This window comes from Hibiscus syriacus, unplaced genomic scaffold (genome assembly GCF_006381635.1).
Source record: "Hibiscus syriacus cultivar Baekdansim isolate YM2019G1 unplaced genomic scaffold, ASM638163v2 tig00112529_pilon, whole genome shotgun sequence".
Lineage (NCBI taxonomy): Eukaryota > Viridiplantae > Streptophyta > Magnoliopsida > Malvales > Malvaceae > Hibiscus > Hibiscus syriacus.
In genome coordinates, this window is record NW_024063357.1 from 164,961 (window position 1) to 180,551 (window position 15,591).

General features: G+C 34.3%; 2 protein-coding genes and 1 pseudogene across 2 annotated transcripts; 1 reads left to right on the forward strand and 2 right to left on the reverse strand.

Annotated features, from left to right (window-relative positions):
* Nucleotides 1–667: 667 nt before the first annotated feature.
* On the reverse strand, nt 668–2,435 carry LOC120181578 (annotated as a pseudogene).
* Nucleotides 2,436–2,961: 526 nt separating this feature from the next.
* Nucleotides 2,962–5,067, reverse strand: LOC120181566 (flavin-containing monooxygenase FMO GS-OX5-like). Its single transcript, XM_039186662.1, has 7 exons — nt 4,457–5,067; nt 4,305–4,375; nt 4,051–4,200; nt 3,886–3,968; nt 3,672–3,807; nt 3,247–3,420; nt 2,962–3,162 (listed from the first exon to the last, which is right to left on the reverse strand). The coding sequence occupies exons 1-7, from the start codon at nt 4,992–4,994 to the stop codon at nt 2,995–2,997; spliced, it is 1,320 nt and encodes a 439-aa protein (XP_039042593.1). The 5' UTR covers nt 4,995–5,067; the 3' UTR covers nt 2,962–2,994.
* Nucleotides 5,068–12,774: 7,707 nt separating this feature from the next.
* On the forward strand, nt 12,775–15,176 carry LOC120181564 (uncharacterized protein DDB_G0283697-like). The gene is made up of 6 exons (XM_039186659.1): nt 12,775–13,290; nt 13,477–13,572; nt 13,672–13,788; nt 13,893–13,953; nt 14,414–14,538; nt 14,962–15,176. The coding sequence occupies exons 1-6, from the start codon at nt 12,868–12,870 to the stop codon at nt 15,028–15,030; spliced, it is 891 nt and encodes a 296-aa protein (XP_039042590.1). The 5' UTR covers nt 12,775–12,867; the 3' UTR covers nt 15,031–15,176.
* Nucleotides 15,177–15,591: the final 415 nt, after the last annotated feature.

The window sequence follows — 15,591 nt, forward strand, 5'->3', positions numbered from 1 at the left end:
TTCCCATGAACTAAAATCTTGACTCCGTTCATGAACGTAATCATATTTGACATTTAGGTAATTCTGCAATGTTTGGCTCCATTTAATTACCATTGCAAATAATCACATCCTTAAAACAACTCCTCTCTAGATTCCCATGTTGACCCAGTTTTTTGAGTCATGGACTCAACAACCCACTCGTGAGTCCCATGCTGTCTCTGGTATTTACCGTTTAAATTGTGCATGTGAGTTAGAAAGTAGCACATTTTACTCAAATTGTTGCTTATTTTGGTTGAAACTTGTGAAAGAGCAAAAATAGAGAAAGAAGAAATAATGTCTCACTTTCAAATGATAAAGGGTCAATTTAAGATTACAGAACATTGTACACATACATACATATAGAAATACATATACAAGATTTATGGTATGCGATAAGTTAATCGGAGGATTCTTGTATCCATTTGTCAACATCCCAGCTATCCCGATAGTTTTCACCATAATATAATGCCTGTTTCAACATTGACTGAAACGTTATTTCCTTCCACGTTTTGGGAACCTTTATGTCCAACTGAGCTGCAATCCAACTCACGAACCTTTATGTCCAGCTGAGCTGCAATCCAACTTGCATATTCAACCAGCCACCACACAAACAACACTATCTCAATAACCAGACAGAAACACAGACAGATCACTTAACTTGGCTGTCGGAAGTGGTAACCTCGTCATTCTGAAGGCTGTGTGTATGATGCTCGGGCCATCCGGTCTTCTCCGTCTCACTGTAAAACTCTTCAACAGAACATGCCATTGCTTCTTGGGGCGGCAGCTCCACCGTGCCGGAAAAAACTTTTGCCACCCATTTCGCTTGAAGTTCCATCACTCTAAAGACCACTGCCTGATTGTGTAAAAAAAAACTATGTTCATTTCTTTCCGATAAGATAGGCCAAAACCCAGAAGATCAACTAAAACTTTTAAAAATAGTTTACCTTGTTAGTCCCACAAAAGAAAGCCAAGGAGCTAATTTTGGTGGAAACACATGTTTATTCAATGGTTCAACACGGTTGTCTTTCGCAGTAACTATCCCATTTGGCTTAAGAAATGGATAATGGTACTTGTACCTGCAAGGGGTTTTTCCCCCCTATCAAGAGTATTGAAAAGCAAGCATATGATTAATTCTAAAAGGATACAGGGATTTAAAATATAAATACCCAGTGCAATGAATAATGATGTCTGAATTAACAGTTGATCCATCTTGGAATATTACCCTACCATCTTCATGAGCACATTCAATCTGCAGAATAGTCACAGTCTATCAGAACAAAAATGCCCAGCTTAGGTTAGTTTTGAACCAACTTAATTAATTGATCAAACGTATAACAAACCATTGAATGCCGCCATGTGTTGCTATAATTTTCCAACCTTAACGACTGCAATCCAGGTGTTCTAACAGCTTGATGAACTTCTTTCGCAAGAGGGGCAATCTCTTTCAAAATCTCAATGCCACTTGGCCCTTTCCCTGCGAGAACCACTATCTGTCGGCCATAATCCTGACTTACACATGATTTTATATTAAGATGACGCACTTAAAATATTTGAGTGGACGAAAGCAGAGTATTAATAAAAAAATACAAAAATAATATATCTATTACAGCGTTTGAATATTAATTTGGAGGACTGCAAGGTGATTGTAAACAGTTCCAATACCTTGTTTTTAAACTGTTCAGGAGTACGATAGTTATGACTATGCATTTGCAATCCTGGCCAAGTATCTCTGCCTAAAATATTAAAAAAAATATATATTTATCTGTTAGAAACAAAAGATAAAAGCTTTACAACTAACAATAGTGAAGTTGCATATTTGTTCCATGATAAAATGCAAGTTGTTAAGTGGCATTAATAAAAGATACCTGGGAATTCTGCAATATTTGGCTCAGTGAAATTACCATTGCAAATAACCACAGCCTCGAAAATCTCTTCTTTCGGTTCCCAAGTTGAGTCCGTCTCTCGAGTTCTGGTCTCAACAACCCACTCGTCAGTCGCCTCATCAAATAGCTGCACCCGAACCACTTCATGTCCAAATCGAATCAGCTCCATCAACCCGAAATCCCTGGCAAAATCCTGGAGAAACCTGAGCACCTCTTGGTGACCCGGAAAAGGCCTCGGATCCCCACCTTCTTTCTTCAAAAATGGATAGTCCAAGAAGCTCATGGTGTGCCTAGGAGAATTCACTCGAAGGGATTTGTACAGGCTGCTATGAACTGTTTCACGATTCGGATCAAGACCCAATGGGCGGGTCTCCACCAGTGGATTATAAAGCCAGATACCGCCAACTTTATCGCCCTTCTCAAAAACAGTGACATAGTGACCTTCTTTTTGAAGCTCTCTGTCTGTAACAAGCCTGCAACGCCTGCTCCTATGACGGCTACCTTATAAGATTCTCCCATCTCCACCGCTGTAACGATCAAACGCTCACCTCTTCGATTTGGTATCGAGATTCCGATGTCAACGATCTGCTACATTATTGTGTTGGATAGTACAAATTAAAATAAAATAAAACATATTTATTCAGGGGATGAGGAAATCGATGGAATAGTTTCAACTTTCAACCACTCTTTTTTTTTTTCTGTCCCTTCATCTTTTATATGATTTGTGTAAACTTCTGATGAGATGTTCTTTAATAAGTGTGTTTGGTTTCCTTCTTAATCACATGTTCAAGCAGTGACGGCTCAAGTTGTTTACATTTTTATAAATAAATCTATAAAAATTACAAAATAATTTAATTATATTATATCGATAAACTGTGACATTAAATTTGATCGGATAATCAACAGAGAAACAATTTTTATACATAAGATTAACAAAAGTAAATAGTTTAACGATTTATACGCAACAAAAAAATAACAGACCAAATTAATATGTTTACTAACAAATTAAGTCTTTAATTTTCATAAAGTACAATGACATACAAATCTATATTGGTTATGGGATTGATTTTATTTGATTTATGGTGTGTTGAAGTCAATTAGGAGAATCCATTTCTTGGGTCCATTTGTTAATATCCCATATATCTCGAAATTTGTCACCGTAAGAAAACAATTCTTTCAAGTAGGATGCAACCGTCATATTCTTCAACCAATTTGGTAGCTTTATGTCCAACCGATCAACAAGCCAGCCTATATGTTCGGGCTGCCAAAAACAAAACAAAGTAAGCAGACATAAAGAGGGGCAGAGTACTTCAAGTGATGAAGATTTGGTTGTTTAAGTGCATACCTCCTTGTACATTAGATTATGAGCATGATGTTTGGGCCATCCGCCCTTTTCCATCTCATGGTAAAATTCTTCAACAGAACACATCATTGCTTCTTGGGTAGGCAACTCTAGTTTGCCTGACAAAACTTTTGCCACCCATTTTGACTGTAATTCCATTACCAAATTCGTAGCTGCCTGATTGCATAAGCACCCATTTATCATGTTAAAACATTAAACAATGAGTATCTTAAGATTCTCATCCTAAATAAATCGAGACATTTTATCCGTCTCAAGCAGTTTGAGGATAGTTAAAAGAAGGTTAAAATAAGTCGTATATACAATAACACAACTTGGAACCAATGATGCCATTAGATATGCTATTCAGCTAAGAAAAAGCCTAATATATACTCAATGTTCCAACGAAAATTGAAATACAAAAGTTTTACCTGGTAAGGTAATCCCACAAAAGAAAGCCAAGGGGCTAAGCTTGGTGGAAACACATGTTGAAACAGTGGTCCAACACGATTGTCCTCCACAGTAACTATTCCGTCTGACTTAAGAAATGGGAAATGATATTTGTACCTGCAAGAGGATTGAAAGAAACAAGTATTTGAGAGATCAGATTGGTTCTGCAGTAAACTAAAAGATATTTGGAAATACCCGGTGCAATGAATAATAACATCTGCATCCACAATCGATCCATCCTCAAATACCACCTTGCCATCTTTATGTGCACGTTCAATCTGTACAGGGAAAAAGAAAAATTGAGTAGCCTAAAGTTAAACTTTAAACCAACTTAATCAAATGATAAAATGTTTAAGAAACCATCGAATGCTGCCAAACGTTATCACGATTTTCCAGTTTTTTCAACTCGACATTAGGTCCTCTAACAGCTTGATGTACTTGCCGTGCAAGAGGGTCCGTCTCTTTTAAAATGTCATGAGCACTTGCAGCGTTGCCAATGATCACCACTATCTGCAAGCCAGAACCATAATTTTTACAGAAATTTATGTCTTTTCTGGGTTGCTAAAAAGTTTTAAAACATATATGTTGTTGTACAGTGATTGTAATCTTTATACCTTATTTTCAAATTGTTGTGGGGTTCGATAGTTATGGCTATGGAGCTGTAATCTTGGCCAAGTATCCCAACCTAAAAACCATACCAGAAAATGATAATGTACTAGCAATAGAATGGAGTTAAAGAAGATTTCATTTTAGAAGAACCAAATACCTGAAAACATTGCGATGTTTGGCTGCGTGTTCTTACCATTGCAAATAACTACAGCCTCAAACACTTCCTCTTTCGATTCCCATTTTGACTCTGTTTTTCGAGTCCGAGACTCAACAACCCATTCGTGACTCACCTCATCAACTAGCTCCACCCGAGTCACTTCATGCTCGAAACGAATCAACTCCATTAATCCAAAGTCTCGAGCAAAATCCCCAAGAAATCTGAGCACCTCTTCATGACCCGGAAAATTCCTCGGATCACCGCCTTCTTTCTTTGCAAATGGATAGTCCAATAATCCCAGGATCTGCCTGGGAAGATTAACTCGAAGAGACTTGTAAAGGCTAGAATGAACTATTTCCCGACTCGGGTCAACGCCCAATGGGTCGGCCTCCACCCGTGGATCATATAGCCATGTCCCACCAACTTTGTTGGCCTTTTCAAAAACAGTGATGTGATGACCTTCTCTTTGAAGCTCCCTGGCCGTAATAAGGCCTGCATAGCCAGCGCCGATGACCGCTACCTTATAAGAGTCTCCCATTTTCAGCACTTCAACGGTCAATGGCTTGCCCCTTCAGTTAAGAAACTGGGTTTGATCTTTTCAGTAGCCAGATTTCAATTGTCAACTATCTTTTACACGATTAGCACGGGGTGTTTTTAGAACCGGACCGGTTAGCGAACCAGTTAAACCGGTTCGATCGGTCAGAAGAATCGGACGACGTCACAATTATTTTAAAAATTAAATAAAAATACCAAAAATATTTAATAAAAAATAATTTTTTATATCACAAGTCATATTCAAAGCAATTTCACATAGCTAAAGAGTAAAAATATGAGAACAAAACAATTTCACATGGCTAAGAAACATAGAAGAGCATCCCAACTAACTTTTATAAATAATAGAGGTAATTTGGCATTCAAAATCATGGAGCCTTTTGGTGATCATTGAGTAAACTATTCTTTCACTTCAATCAAGCTCGAATTTTAGACTTCAATCGAGCTTCTAAATTTTTTTTGAATTCAAGTTTCAATATTATATTTCGAGTTCGAGTTGAACTTGATAAATTTTAGCTCGTGAGTTTGAGTCGAGTTGAGCTTACTTTTAAAGTTTTCAAGTTCGAGTCGAGCTCAGCAATATTCGAGTATGACTTGGCTCGTTTAACAAACAACGTCGTTTGGTTTAATTTATTTATAAAAAAAACAAAATTGGTGGGGTTTTCCCGGTTTTTTCTGGTTTTCAGCCGGTCCGGTTCGAATGGTTCAACGGTTCCGGCCGGTTCACTAGTAGCGGTTCAACCGGTGTAGATTGAACCGGACTAGGCAACGGTTCCCGGTTGAACCGGCCGGTCCGGTCCGGTCCGATTTTCAAAACACTGGGGTGAAGAGCCTTAAAGGAAGCTGCTTTCAACCAACGTGTAAAAAACATAGAGTAAATTACACTATTTCTCACTGAACTTTACTTTCTATCGTATTTTACTCACTGTACTTTCAATTCTTTTATTTTGATCACTTAATTTTATAGATTGAATCATTTTGCTCACTCTGTCGTTATCTCTCTAACATTGTGATGACAATTCATTTTTTAATATTATTTCATATAAAATAATTGAAAATATAAAGTGTAAATTACCTCGTTCCTCACTGAACTTTTTCATCCCTCATATTTTGCTCACTCAACTATAAAATAAAAACATAAGGTGGCCAGATACCACTGTCAGCCACCGTCGACAACCGTAGATGGTGATCGTTCGGCCCTAAATTTTGTGGGTAGCTTCGTCTCTACACATTGAGTTTGAATCCGACCTTAATTTTGTTGTAACTTGCTCTGAAGCCCACGAATCGAAGGATGAAAGTAAGGAAATCGAAACGTTTCAGTCAAGATTCACGGATTTTGAGACATTTTTCAGTGAAACAACCAACAGATTTGGACTCAAGGGGTCGAGATGAAACTACCCATAATTTTGGGATCGAACGACCACCTCAACGAGGGTTGACGGTGGTCATAATGAAAATGATATGGTGACCGACGACAACAATAGGGAAAGAAGAGAATTCAAAATGACATCGTTTCAGTGTATATTCGAGTTTTTCAAAATGTCGTCGTTTTGATGCTTGTGCCATGTCATAGCACCGTTAAAAAATTAATGACAGAATGAGCAAAATGATTCAATCTGTAAAGTTCAGTGAACAAACTAAAGTAGAATATGAGAGAGAGAGTAAAGTTTAGTGAAGAATGGTGTAGTTTACCCAAAAATATATCGTCTCATCACGTGTAAAAAATTACAATATATTAATTTAAAAATAAAAACAAGTTGATGTTTTAGAGTAATATCATGAGAAATCTACCTAGTCTTATCATTTAAATGAGGAGAAATCGAGTTTACATATATAGTTATTGCTTATGAGAATGGTTTAATTTGATTTATGGTGTGTTGAAGTCAATTAAGAGAATCAATTTATTCTTTTATTTGCAAAAAGGCAAATCACCATGCGCAAATTACCATGCATTTATGTATTTACACAAGTTGGTTCATACGTGAGCTTGCAAAGCAATTTGTAAAAAAACTCATGTACCATTGTACATATTCAAATCAATCTAGCTTATTTTTTATTTTTTATTATCAAACAGAAATAATGTTTTAAACTTAGTAACCAACTTTACTTTAACGATAATTTCTATTAAATAGATTTGTCTACTTTGAAATTAAGTAAACATGTTAAAACATTAGGATAAATCCAAAAAACAAATTTATTTGCTTTTCATGATTTCCCCACGATTTCTAAATCGTCTCGAATTTTTCAGAAAGGCAGAAGATAGAATCTGTCTTAAGATTGTTAGAGGTATAACAATCTGAGACTTGAAAAACATAAAATCAAATACTTTATTGATCCACAATTTTCTTTCATGGTGATTTATACAAGTCGCGGCAAATGACATTCAATTTCTCGACAGGATCTCATCATAAAATTCGTGTACAGGAATCAATAATAAAACATATACACTTTAACCATAAATATTTTAGATGTTAAAGGGGGTTTAATGGATATAAGTTAGTTGGAATAAGTGTAAATGAGTTTAAGGGCATAAATGGAGTAAAAAGTATGAGATTTAGGTGAAGTTGGGTAATTTTCAAGGTGAAATAGGTGAATTCTGTGTAAGGGTATCAGTACTGTAAGAATAATACCGATACTATAAGGGTAAATTAAAGAAATAGTATGAATCGGATGAACAATATCAATATTGATTGAAGTAGTATCAATACTGATGTGGAGGTATCGAGACCAATAGTAAGGTATCAATATTGTAATAGAAGATGGGATTCCATAATGTTAAAATAGTATCGATATTGAAGTAGGTATCAGTACCATAGAAGAGAAGTATCGGTACTGTGTGTAGAGTACCAATACTATTCAGTTTGAAAGTTTAAATTATGTGTTTCATTTCGATTATGTAAATGCTAATTGGTTAGACGTGAGATTCAGTATTTATCTTGGACATGTTGATGTGTAGAGTTGTATCGAAAGTGTATCAAACGAATCGACGTAGTGAAAAGATTGAACAAACGTTTAAAGGATTTGATTTAGGACTTACGTGAGGCAAATGTGAGTGCATTTTACTATACTTTTATATATAATAGGAGGAAGATTCGCGATGAGTCAACCTCGAATGTTTTGAAAGAAAAAGGTTTTGAATTTTATTATGAAATACTTTTATCATACTTTGTTAAATAAATTTTGAATAATTTGGTTTGTGAAGAACCAAATCTTGAAAGTTTGATAATGAAATTGATTTGGTTTATGTTAATATAATTTTTTTTATATTTTGATATATTCGTGTTTATGAACTTTGACATGAAATGATATATGGATTTAATTATAATATTATGTGAAATCCTATGAGTACATGTTATATGTGAAGATGTTCTATGTGAATATGTGCTAAGTGAATATGTTCTATGCGAATGTAAATTATGTGAATAAAAGATACTTTGAATAATGAAATGTGAAATAATTATATGGTTAAAGTCCAAAGTATATGTTATGAGAATTAGAGGTATAGTTGGCATGCCAAGAGTCGAGGATTCTACGCGGTCCTTCGGGACAAATTCTACGCGATCTTTCGGGACAAATTTATGTGGCACTTCGGTGCATATTCTATATGGCACTTCAGTGCAAATTCTGTGTGGCAGTGGTGACTGCAATTATAGTGCACAACCTCATTTTACTTACATACCTTGAGTTCCCAGTGATATACGTTGGGCTAATTAAACAAATTGATATGGATTGAAAAGTGTATAATTGTATATGTAGTTTTTCTGAAATGTAAATTGATTAGGAATTGAACAGTGCCTAAAAATCTATTTTATTTATATGAAACGTAAATTGATTTTCGTATTAAGTATTTTCTTTGAAATGTTTAAATAAATGTTTTATTGTTTTATATTACTCATTATGTCTTACTAAGTCAAAAACTTAGCGTGTGAGTGTTTTCACACGTAGGTTCAGAGGAGTAAGCAGAGTAAGCAGAGTAAGCAAGGGAAAGACGTCATATATTTGAAGAGTATCAGATCAGAGAAATTTGAATCGTATGTGATTTTGTTATTGGAATTTTTGGTTGGCATGTATCATAAATGTTTAAAGTGTAGATGCTCTGATATGCATTTTAACTATGTTTTATTAAGTTTTGCTTTCCTTGTTAAGTTTTAGTTGCATTTTAAATGAGTCAAAGCGTTTGAAAAGTCAATGTGACACCTCATATTCGTATCTGGGTCGAGTACGGATCGGGGGTGTTATAGTCGTCGATCTCCCAAGATCCAACAACGAGATGATTTGTGCACAGTAGCACAACTGTCGATATCGCGAAACATTCTTTGCCTTTGACTATCACAAAAAAGATTAGAGGATAAAACTTTTTCAATAGTTTTTGAGTTGTTTTTGAATTGTGTTTAACCTAGTAGGTTTACACGGTATTTATAGGGATTTCAAATTGTAAACAATTAGAAATTTTTTGACCTAATGAAGCATTAATGAGAATTAAACAATCAAACAATTTTCAAAAGTATTGTTTTGATTAAAGGAACCTTTTAATATTTATCATTTTAATTCTAAAATAAATTTTAAAAAGATATTCTCTATATTTAAGGAAAAAATATTTCATTTTTGGATTAAAATATCCTCAAGCCCACAAAAGACTTGACCGGTTCGGACATTAACGTTGCCCACATCGTGATTTTCGTACCAATAATTGATTTTACATTTTCCTCAATAATATTTAGATCAATTTCTCATTCAAAGTTTCAAAATTATCGATTTTTTCCAACAGAATCATAGAGCCTCGACATTGTTGGACTTTTCAAATACGGTGACTAGATGACCTTCTCTTTGAAGCTCCCTGGTCGTGACTAGCCCTGCTAAGCCACCACCGACCACCGCTACTTTATAAGCTTCTCTCATTCTAACTGTAACGATGGACGCCTTACTTCTTCTGGTACTAAGAATCCCGGTTTCACCGTTTCGATAACGAGATTTCGTTTATCCATGAAATAGTGAACATAATTCGTGGCATACAACGATAAAACAGTGCTTCTCTTGATGTCATTCCAGAACCACGTTCTGCATTCTCAAATATCTTAAGGGTACATTACCTTATTTAGTCAGTTAATTATTATTGTGTTTCTACTTTATTCACTGTCATTTACATCACTTATATGTAGGGTGTAAATAAATTGAGTGTTTGATAAACTATTCGTAAACTATTTATTTATATTCTTTTATTGAATAAAATGTCCAATTTGTTTATGTTGACGAATAAACTCATTTATTGACTTACTTTTTACTCTGTTCTTCTTTTCTTTTCTTTTTATATTTTAAATATTGATGAAGATATGAATCAAATTAAACATAAAGTAAATCTTGGAGTCCAAATTATTTTAAAATATAATTTTTTTTATTTTTTCCTTTTTGAAATTATTATTTTTTAATTTAAAATGTTAGTTTCTTTTCTTTTTTTTTTAAAATTTTAACGTTAATTGTTGATATGATAATATCTGCATAAAAAGATAATTGAAAATTTAGTTTTTTATATTTGCAATTTTTATCGATTGGACTCTTAATTTTTTTTAAAATAAATATTTAAATATCACCGATTGAACTATACAATTTCTCAATCATTCTACGTTTACATTTTTTAAGGGTCAACTTGCTAAAAATTTATAAATATAGAGGATTATAAAATCTATTTTTCCTTTTTTACATTTACTAGATCAACAGTTACGGTAAAACTGAAACACCTTAGTTAGAGGGGATTTTTCAAATAAAAATTATAGGACTTAATTTTGTAAAAGTAAAAATATAGGAACTAAATTTTAAATACCCCTGACATATTTAAACCAAGCTAAAAGGTTTCCTTATATGGTCAAATTGCAGTTCGATCCCTCCACAGATTATAAATTAGTACAATGGTGTGCAGTGGTGTATAGGTTGGTTAATTGACTTTGGAGCTCTTAAGTAATTGGGTGATGAGCTTTGTGAAGTCAAATAAATGAAAACTTAGACTCCATCGATGAGCATTTTTTCTAAAGATTTTAATATTTCCATTAGGGTTTGACCTTGATTTTAATATGTTATTTGGTACTTAAATCTCACTTCATAATTAAATACGAAGATGCCTTAAATTAAATATATGCTTAATTTTTTTTTTTTTTTTTTTGAAAACAGATCATGTATTGAATGAACGTATAGAGTACACAGAAGAGGAGAGTAGAAATTAAAAAGGACCAAAGCATTATTAAGCAAAGTGAAACAACTAAAACATACACAGCAGGCACAAGACACGACCGAACATTTACTATTTCATACGATCACGATATACGAACCAAAATTTCTTCGTTCACGAGGTGACAAGCTCCGGTTTAGTTTGCTGCTCCACTTCCAGCCGGCGTTGGCCTCTCCGGTTTCCTTTTCTGTTGCTTTGCTGCGAGGACAGCGCCGCTTGCTTCCCCCGGCTTCTTTAAGATTCCGGCGGCGTTGGAATCCTCCGTCTACAAGGCCCCCGAACATCACCCCCAAGAGAAACGTTGTACCACTCTTCATACTCGTTTTTATGCTTGATCGGATTTGTTTTGACAAAGTTGGGAAATTTTTAGGAGCAACCTGATTATGCGTTTCCCAGGCTTTTGTTATCCATCATTTATAGTGAATGTTCACCCACTCAAGGCTAATTGGCTAACCCCTCCCGGTTCGTTTACTTGATTGACTTGCGTATATTCCAAGTTCTTTGATAAATAAAGGGTTAATTGTGATACACATCCTAAATTGTTGCGCAGATTCCAAGTTGCTTCAAAATCATTCTAATTTAATCTTTAAAGTATTAGTATTGTATCAATCATACCTTTGCATTAGCATATTTGTTAATTTAGGCACTTTCAAATGCGATGTAAGCATGATTAAATACGTGAATCGAATTACAAGGGGTACATTACCTATTTGGTTACACACCAATTACGTAATACTTAGTTTTCGACTTTCGACATTTAAATATTACTTATTTTTCAAAATCATGCTCAATTTTACGTTTTTATTTTATTTTTATTTTGATCATCGATTATTAAAAAATTAACACGATGCTTACGTGTCATCGTAAGATTGAAACGCGGATGAAGTCTATGTTGCAACTATCACCTCCACCATAATTATTAAAAACGATAAAAAAAAATTAAAGTAAAATATGTCAATACTATTGAATTTTAGGGTGCGAATCCTTTGTCTCAATCAACTTTCGATTTTTTAAATTATAATATTATATTATATTTTTATTTTTAACAATATGGAATAAGTAATCTAAAAAGAACAACATTATTTTTTTATTATCGGGTGATGAGTTCAATTTTAGTTTTAACTTAAATATACTATTAGATCATTACGATTTTAACGACGCAACGATCTAAGTAAATCTTTTCATCATTATGTTAGCAAGAACAAAACGATGTCATTTTATTAATAACATCATTTTGATATTAAACTTTAACAATATCAATTTTATTTTATTTTTTGGTACCAAAATCAATTTTATTATTAAACTTCTAAATACTTTTAATTTTGATTTTTTTTTATATTCTCAACACCTATCGGTAATCATTTTTCATAATAAGGTTATTATCATAACATCAATATTTTATTCTTCCTTTTTAATAAAAATAATTCAAAATTAACATCATTAAATATTCGTCGGAAAAAAAGATAAAAGATTAGATATTTAGATAAGTATTAATTAAGCCCATTCATTTACACCCTTAATTTATAATAACATAGGCAGAGGCGCGAAAGGCAAAGGAAAGGAACATTTGCGAAGGGAAACCTGGTCCAATTCTTCAACAAAGTCGCGCAAGAAATCTACTGGGAAATTACAAGACACAATGTCGAAACGCGAAATCTCTAATTCTGTATCAGATGAAAGCGAAAGTCAAATTGAAGAGAATTTAAGCGAGGAGAAAGAAGAAGATGATGAAGTAATCCTCGAGCAAGAACAGCAAGGTATATCCGAATACGAGAAGCAGAGGCTATCGAGAATTGCAGAGAACAGAGCCAGAATGGAGGCTTTGGGTCTCACCAAAATTGCTTCTTCTTTGATGGGTTTGTGTCCCAATTCAAGTCGGCCTTCGAGTAAGATTAAAGGGAAACGCAAGGTCATCGATGACGATGAAGATTACAGGCTCAATGATGATGAGGATGACAAAGACGACTATGACGACGAAAATGATGATGATAACCTTGACGATGATGATTATGTGGAGTTTTCGGGTAGGAAAACGCCTCGGGCTCAGTCTCGTAAAAGCAAGGTAAAATGATTCACAGAAACAATTAGTTCCTAAAAGGGAAAATTTCCGAGACTTCTTCGGTGCTCCATTTTTTTTTTGTGTGAAATAAGATGATAAAGTTGATTGCTTTATTGTGTATAAGGGCTATACTTCTTGGCTCTTGCCTTACAGCTTGGCTTATGCTTCTTTGATTTTCTCTTTTTCCAGGTGAAATGTAAAGGCTCGAAACCTAAGAAGAAAGTTGATGTTAAAAAGCAATTGAATAGTTCGGATTATGTTGATAATGATGATGAATTAATGAAGGTCAGTTTACATGACTAATGTGTTTAGCAGAGTGTATCTTCCATTATCATAAACATCCGGTTTTATTGCAAGGCTAAACATTTTGGGAGTCATTTTCAGGCGATTGCTCTGTCCCTGAAAGATTCTGGAGAAGTTTTAGGTACTGTATCTACAGATGTGCAAGATGCTACTTCCACTGAAAGAAAGGGGAATGCTCGATCGAAGAGGAAAAAATCGGTTTGTTCGGTTCCATTTTAGTGTGGATTTCAAGGGTTGCACTATTTGCTTCCCCTTCCTCCCCATTTGTATTCACTTGGTTTCCCTTCATATGTGGATCACAGTTCACCAGTCGCACGCAGATGACCGAGGATGAAATGGTCGTGCACTTCTTTCAGTTCGATGGTAATTTCTGATGCTACTCTTTCTTATGAAGGTGCACAATGTCAACAAAGTAAGATTATTACTATAGAAAGCATAAAAACTATGAGCCATGTGGGGTTTTGCATTAGCAGTGCTCTTGCAGATCTGTTGGCGAGAAGAATCTCATTTAAGATACTACAAGCTGCTGTGCGTGTCTCATTTTGCTGATGAAAAGTAGTTCCTCAAATCATCAAGAATCTGTTCTATCTCAAGAATCTCATTTAACATTATCATTGCACCTCAGAAGAAATTGGGGTGGTTCACTTAGTAGGATTTTGGTCCGTTTACTTATATTGCATGTTTCCGCTCAGTCGAATTAGAATCAGAAACCTAATGCTGAACACATCCCATCTGTATAATACTAGTTTTACTTTGTTATTGGTATTCTCTCCATTCTTGAATATGTTTTTAGTCAATGATAAAAACCATTGTTGGCTATCAGAAGCTGGAAAAGGAAGCATTTCGACGAGAGATTTACGAAGCGTAGCTATCGCACATGATTTTATATGGACAGAAAAGGAGTTGACTGACATGATCCATTGCTTTGACACCGATGGCGATGGGAAGGTCAGTATATTCCTTTAGTTAGTAATATTTTTTTCCCAATATATAAACGACCTGTATGTTCAAAAATTCAATGAGCCATTCTTTGTTTGTAGTTCACCTTCTCTTGATATGTATAATGCGAATAAAAGAAAATTACAGAAGTAAAATTCATTCCTATGCTAGCCTATAAAAAAAATTCATTCCTATGCTAGCCTAGCCTAGCCAGAATTAATATATTTTTTATAGCATTAATCATCTCTTTCAGTGTTAGCATATACTTGGCATGACTAGCTGTTTAGATTCTGGTATTTTCATCCTAGAAGTTAACCCAGATGTTGGTCTTTCAACAATTTACTTGGCATGACTACTTTATTCTTGATGCATGACTTGAGAATGTATCTGAGTTTAAAGAATTTCTTACCTTTCTCACTGGTTGCGCTGCAGCTAAATCTTGATGATTTCCGGAAGATTGTCACCAGATGCAACATGTTACAAACATCTGAAAATCCGTAAACCGAATTCAAGCTTATATGGTTATAAGATGTACCTTTCTGAACATATTATAATCTTGTGATCAAGACTCAATACCCCTTTCTTTTTGTTCTGCAAGTCACTTGAAAATTCTATTTTCAAATACAATGTACAAGAGCTGTTTCTCACCCATCACACTGTTATTTGATAAGTACTCCATTCTACAATAGCTATACAACCCATCATACAGTATATATTTGTTTCTCCGTTTCAATTTTCTTTTCAGCAGCTACCAAGTGTGTTGAGGTGCAAAAGCTCAACTTGGAGGTCATGTTCTAAGGATGTACCCCAATTGAATCAGACATTTGAATTTCAAAATTTCACATTTAAATTTAATATATGTCCATTGACAACGTTACCGATTAAACCTGAATTTTTAAATTAAATAAATCACGGTACTAAATTATAAAAGTTCAAAATACAAGCACTAAGGCATCATTAAATCCATGTAAAACTGAATTTCAAATCGTTTGAAACATCCAAGCATACTTGCTTTTGGAATTCATATCAACTTTTGTATAAAGCCATTCACGTAACTGTAAA

Coding starts and splice junctions, on each gene's coding strand:
- LOC120181566 (XM_039186662.1), bottom strand. CDS start 4,994: ATGGGAGACTCTTATAAGGTAGCGGTCATCGGCGCTGGCTATGCAGGC. Junction 3,969..4,050: donor ACGTTTGGCAGCATTCGATG/GTTTCTTAAACA, acceptor TTCCCTGTACAG/ATTGAACGTGCACATAAAGA. Junction 3,421..3,671: donor TTGTGGGATTACCTTACCAG/GTAAAACTTTTG, acceptor TTATGCAATCAG/GCAGCTACGAATTTGGTAAT.
- LOC120181564 (XM_039186659.1), top strand. CDS start 12,868: ATGTCGAAACGCGAAATCTCTAATTCTGTATCAGATGAAAGCGAAAGT. Junction 13,789..13,892: donor GATCGAAGAGGAAAAAATCG/GTTTGTTCGGTT, acceptor TGTGGATCACAG/TTCACCAGTCGCACGCAGAT. Junction 13,954..14,413: donor GCACTTCTTTCAGTTCGATG/GTAATTTCTGAT, acceptor GTTGGCTATCAG/AAGCTGGAAAAGGAAGCATT.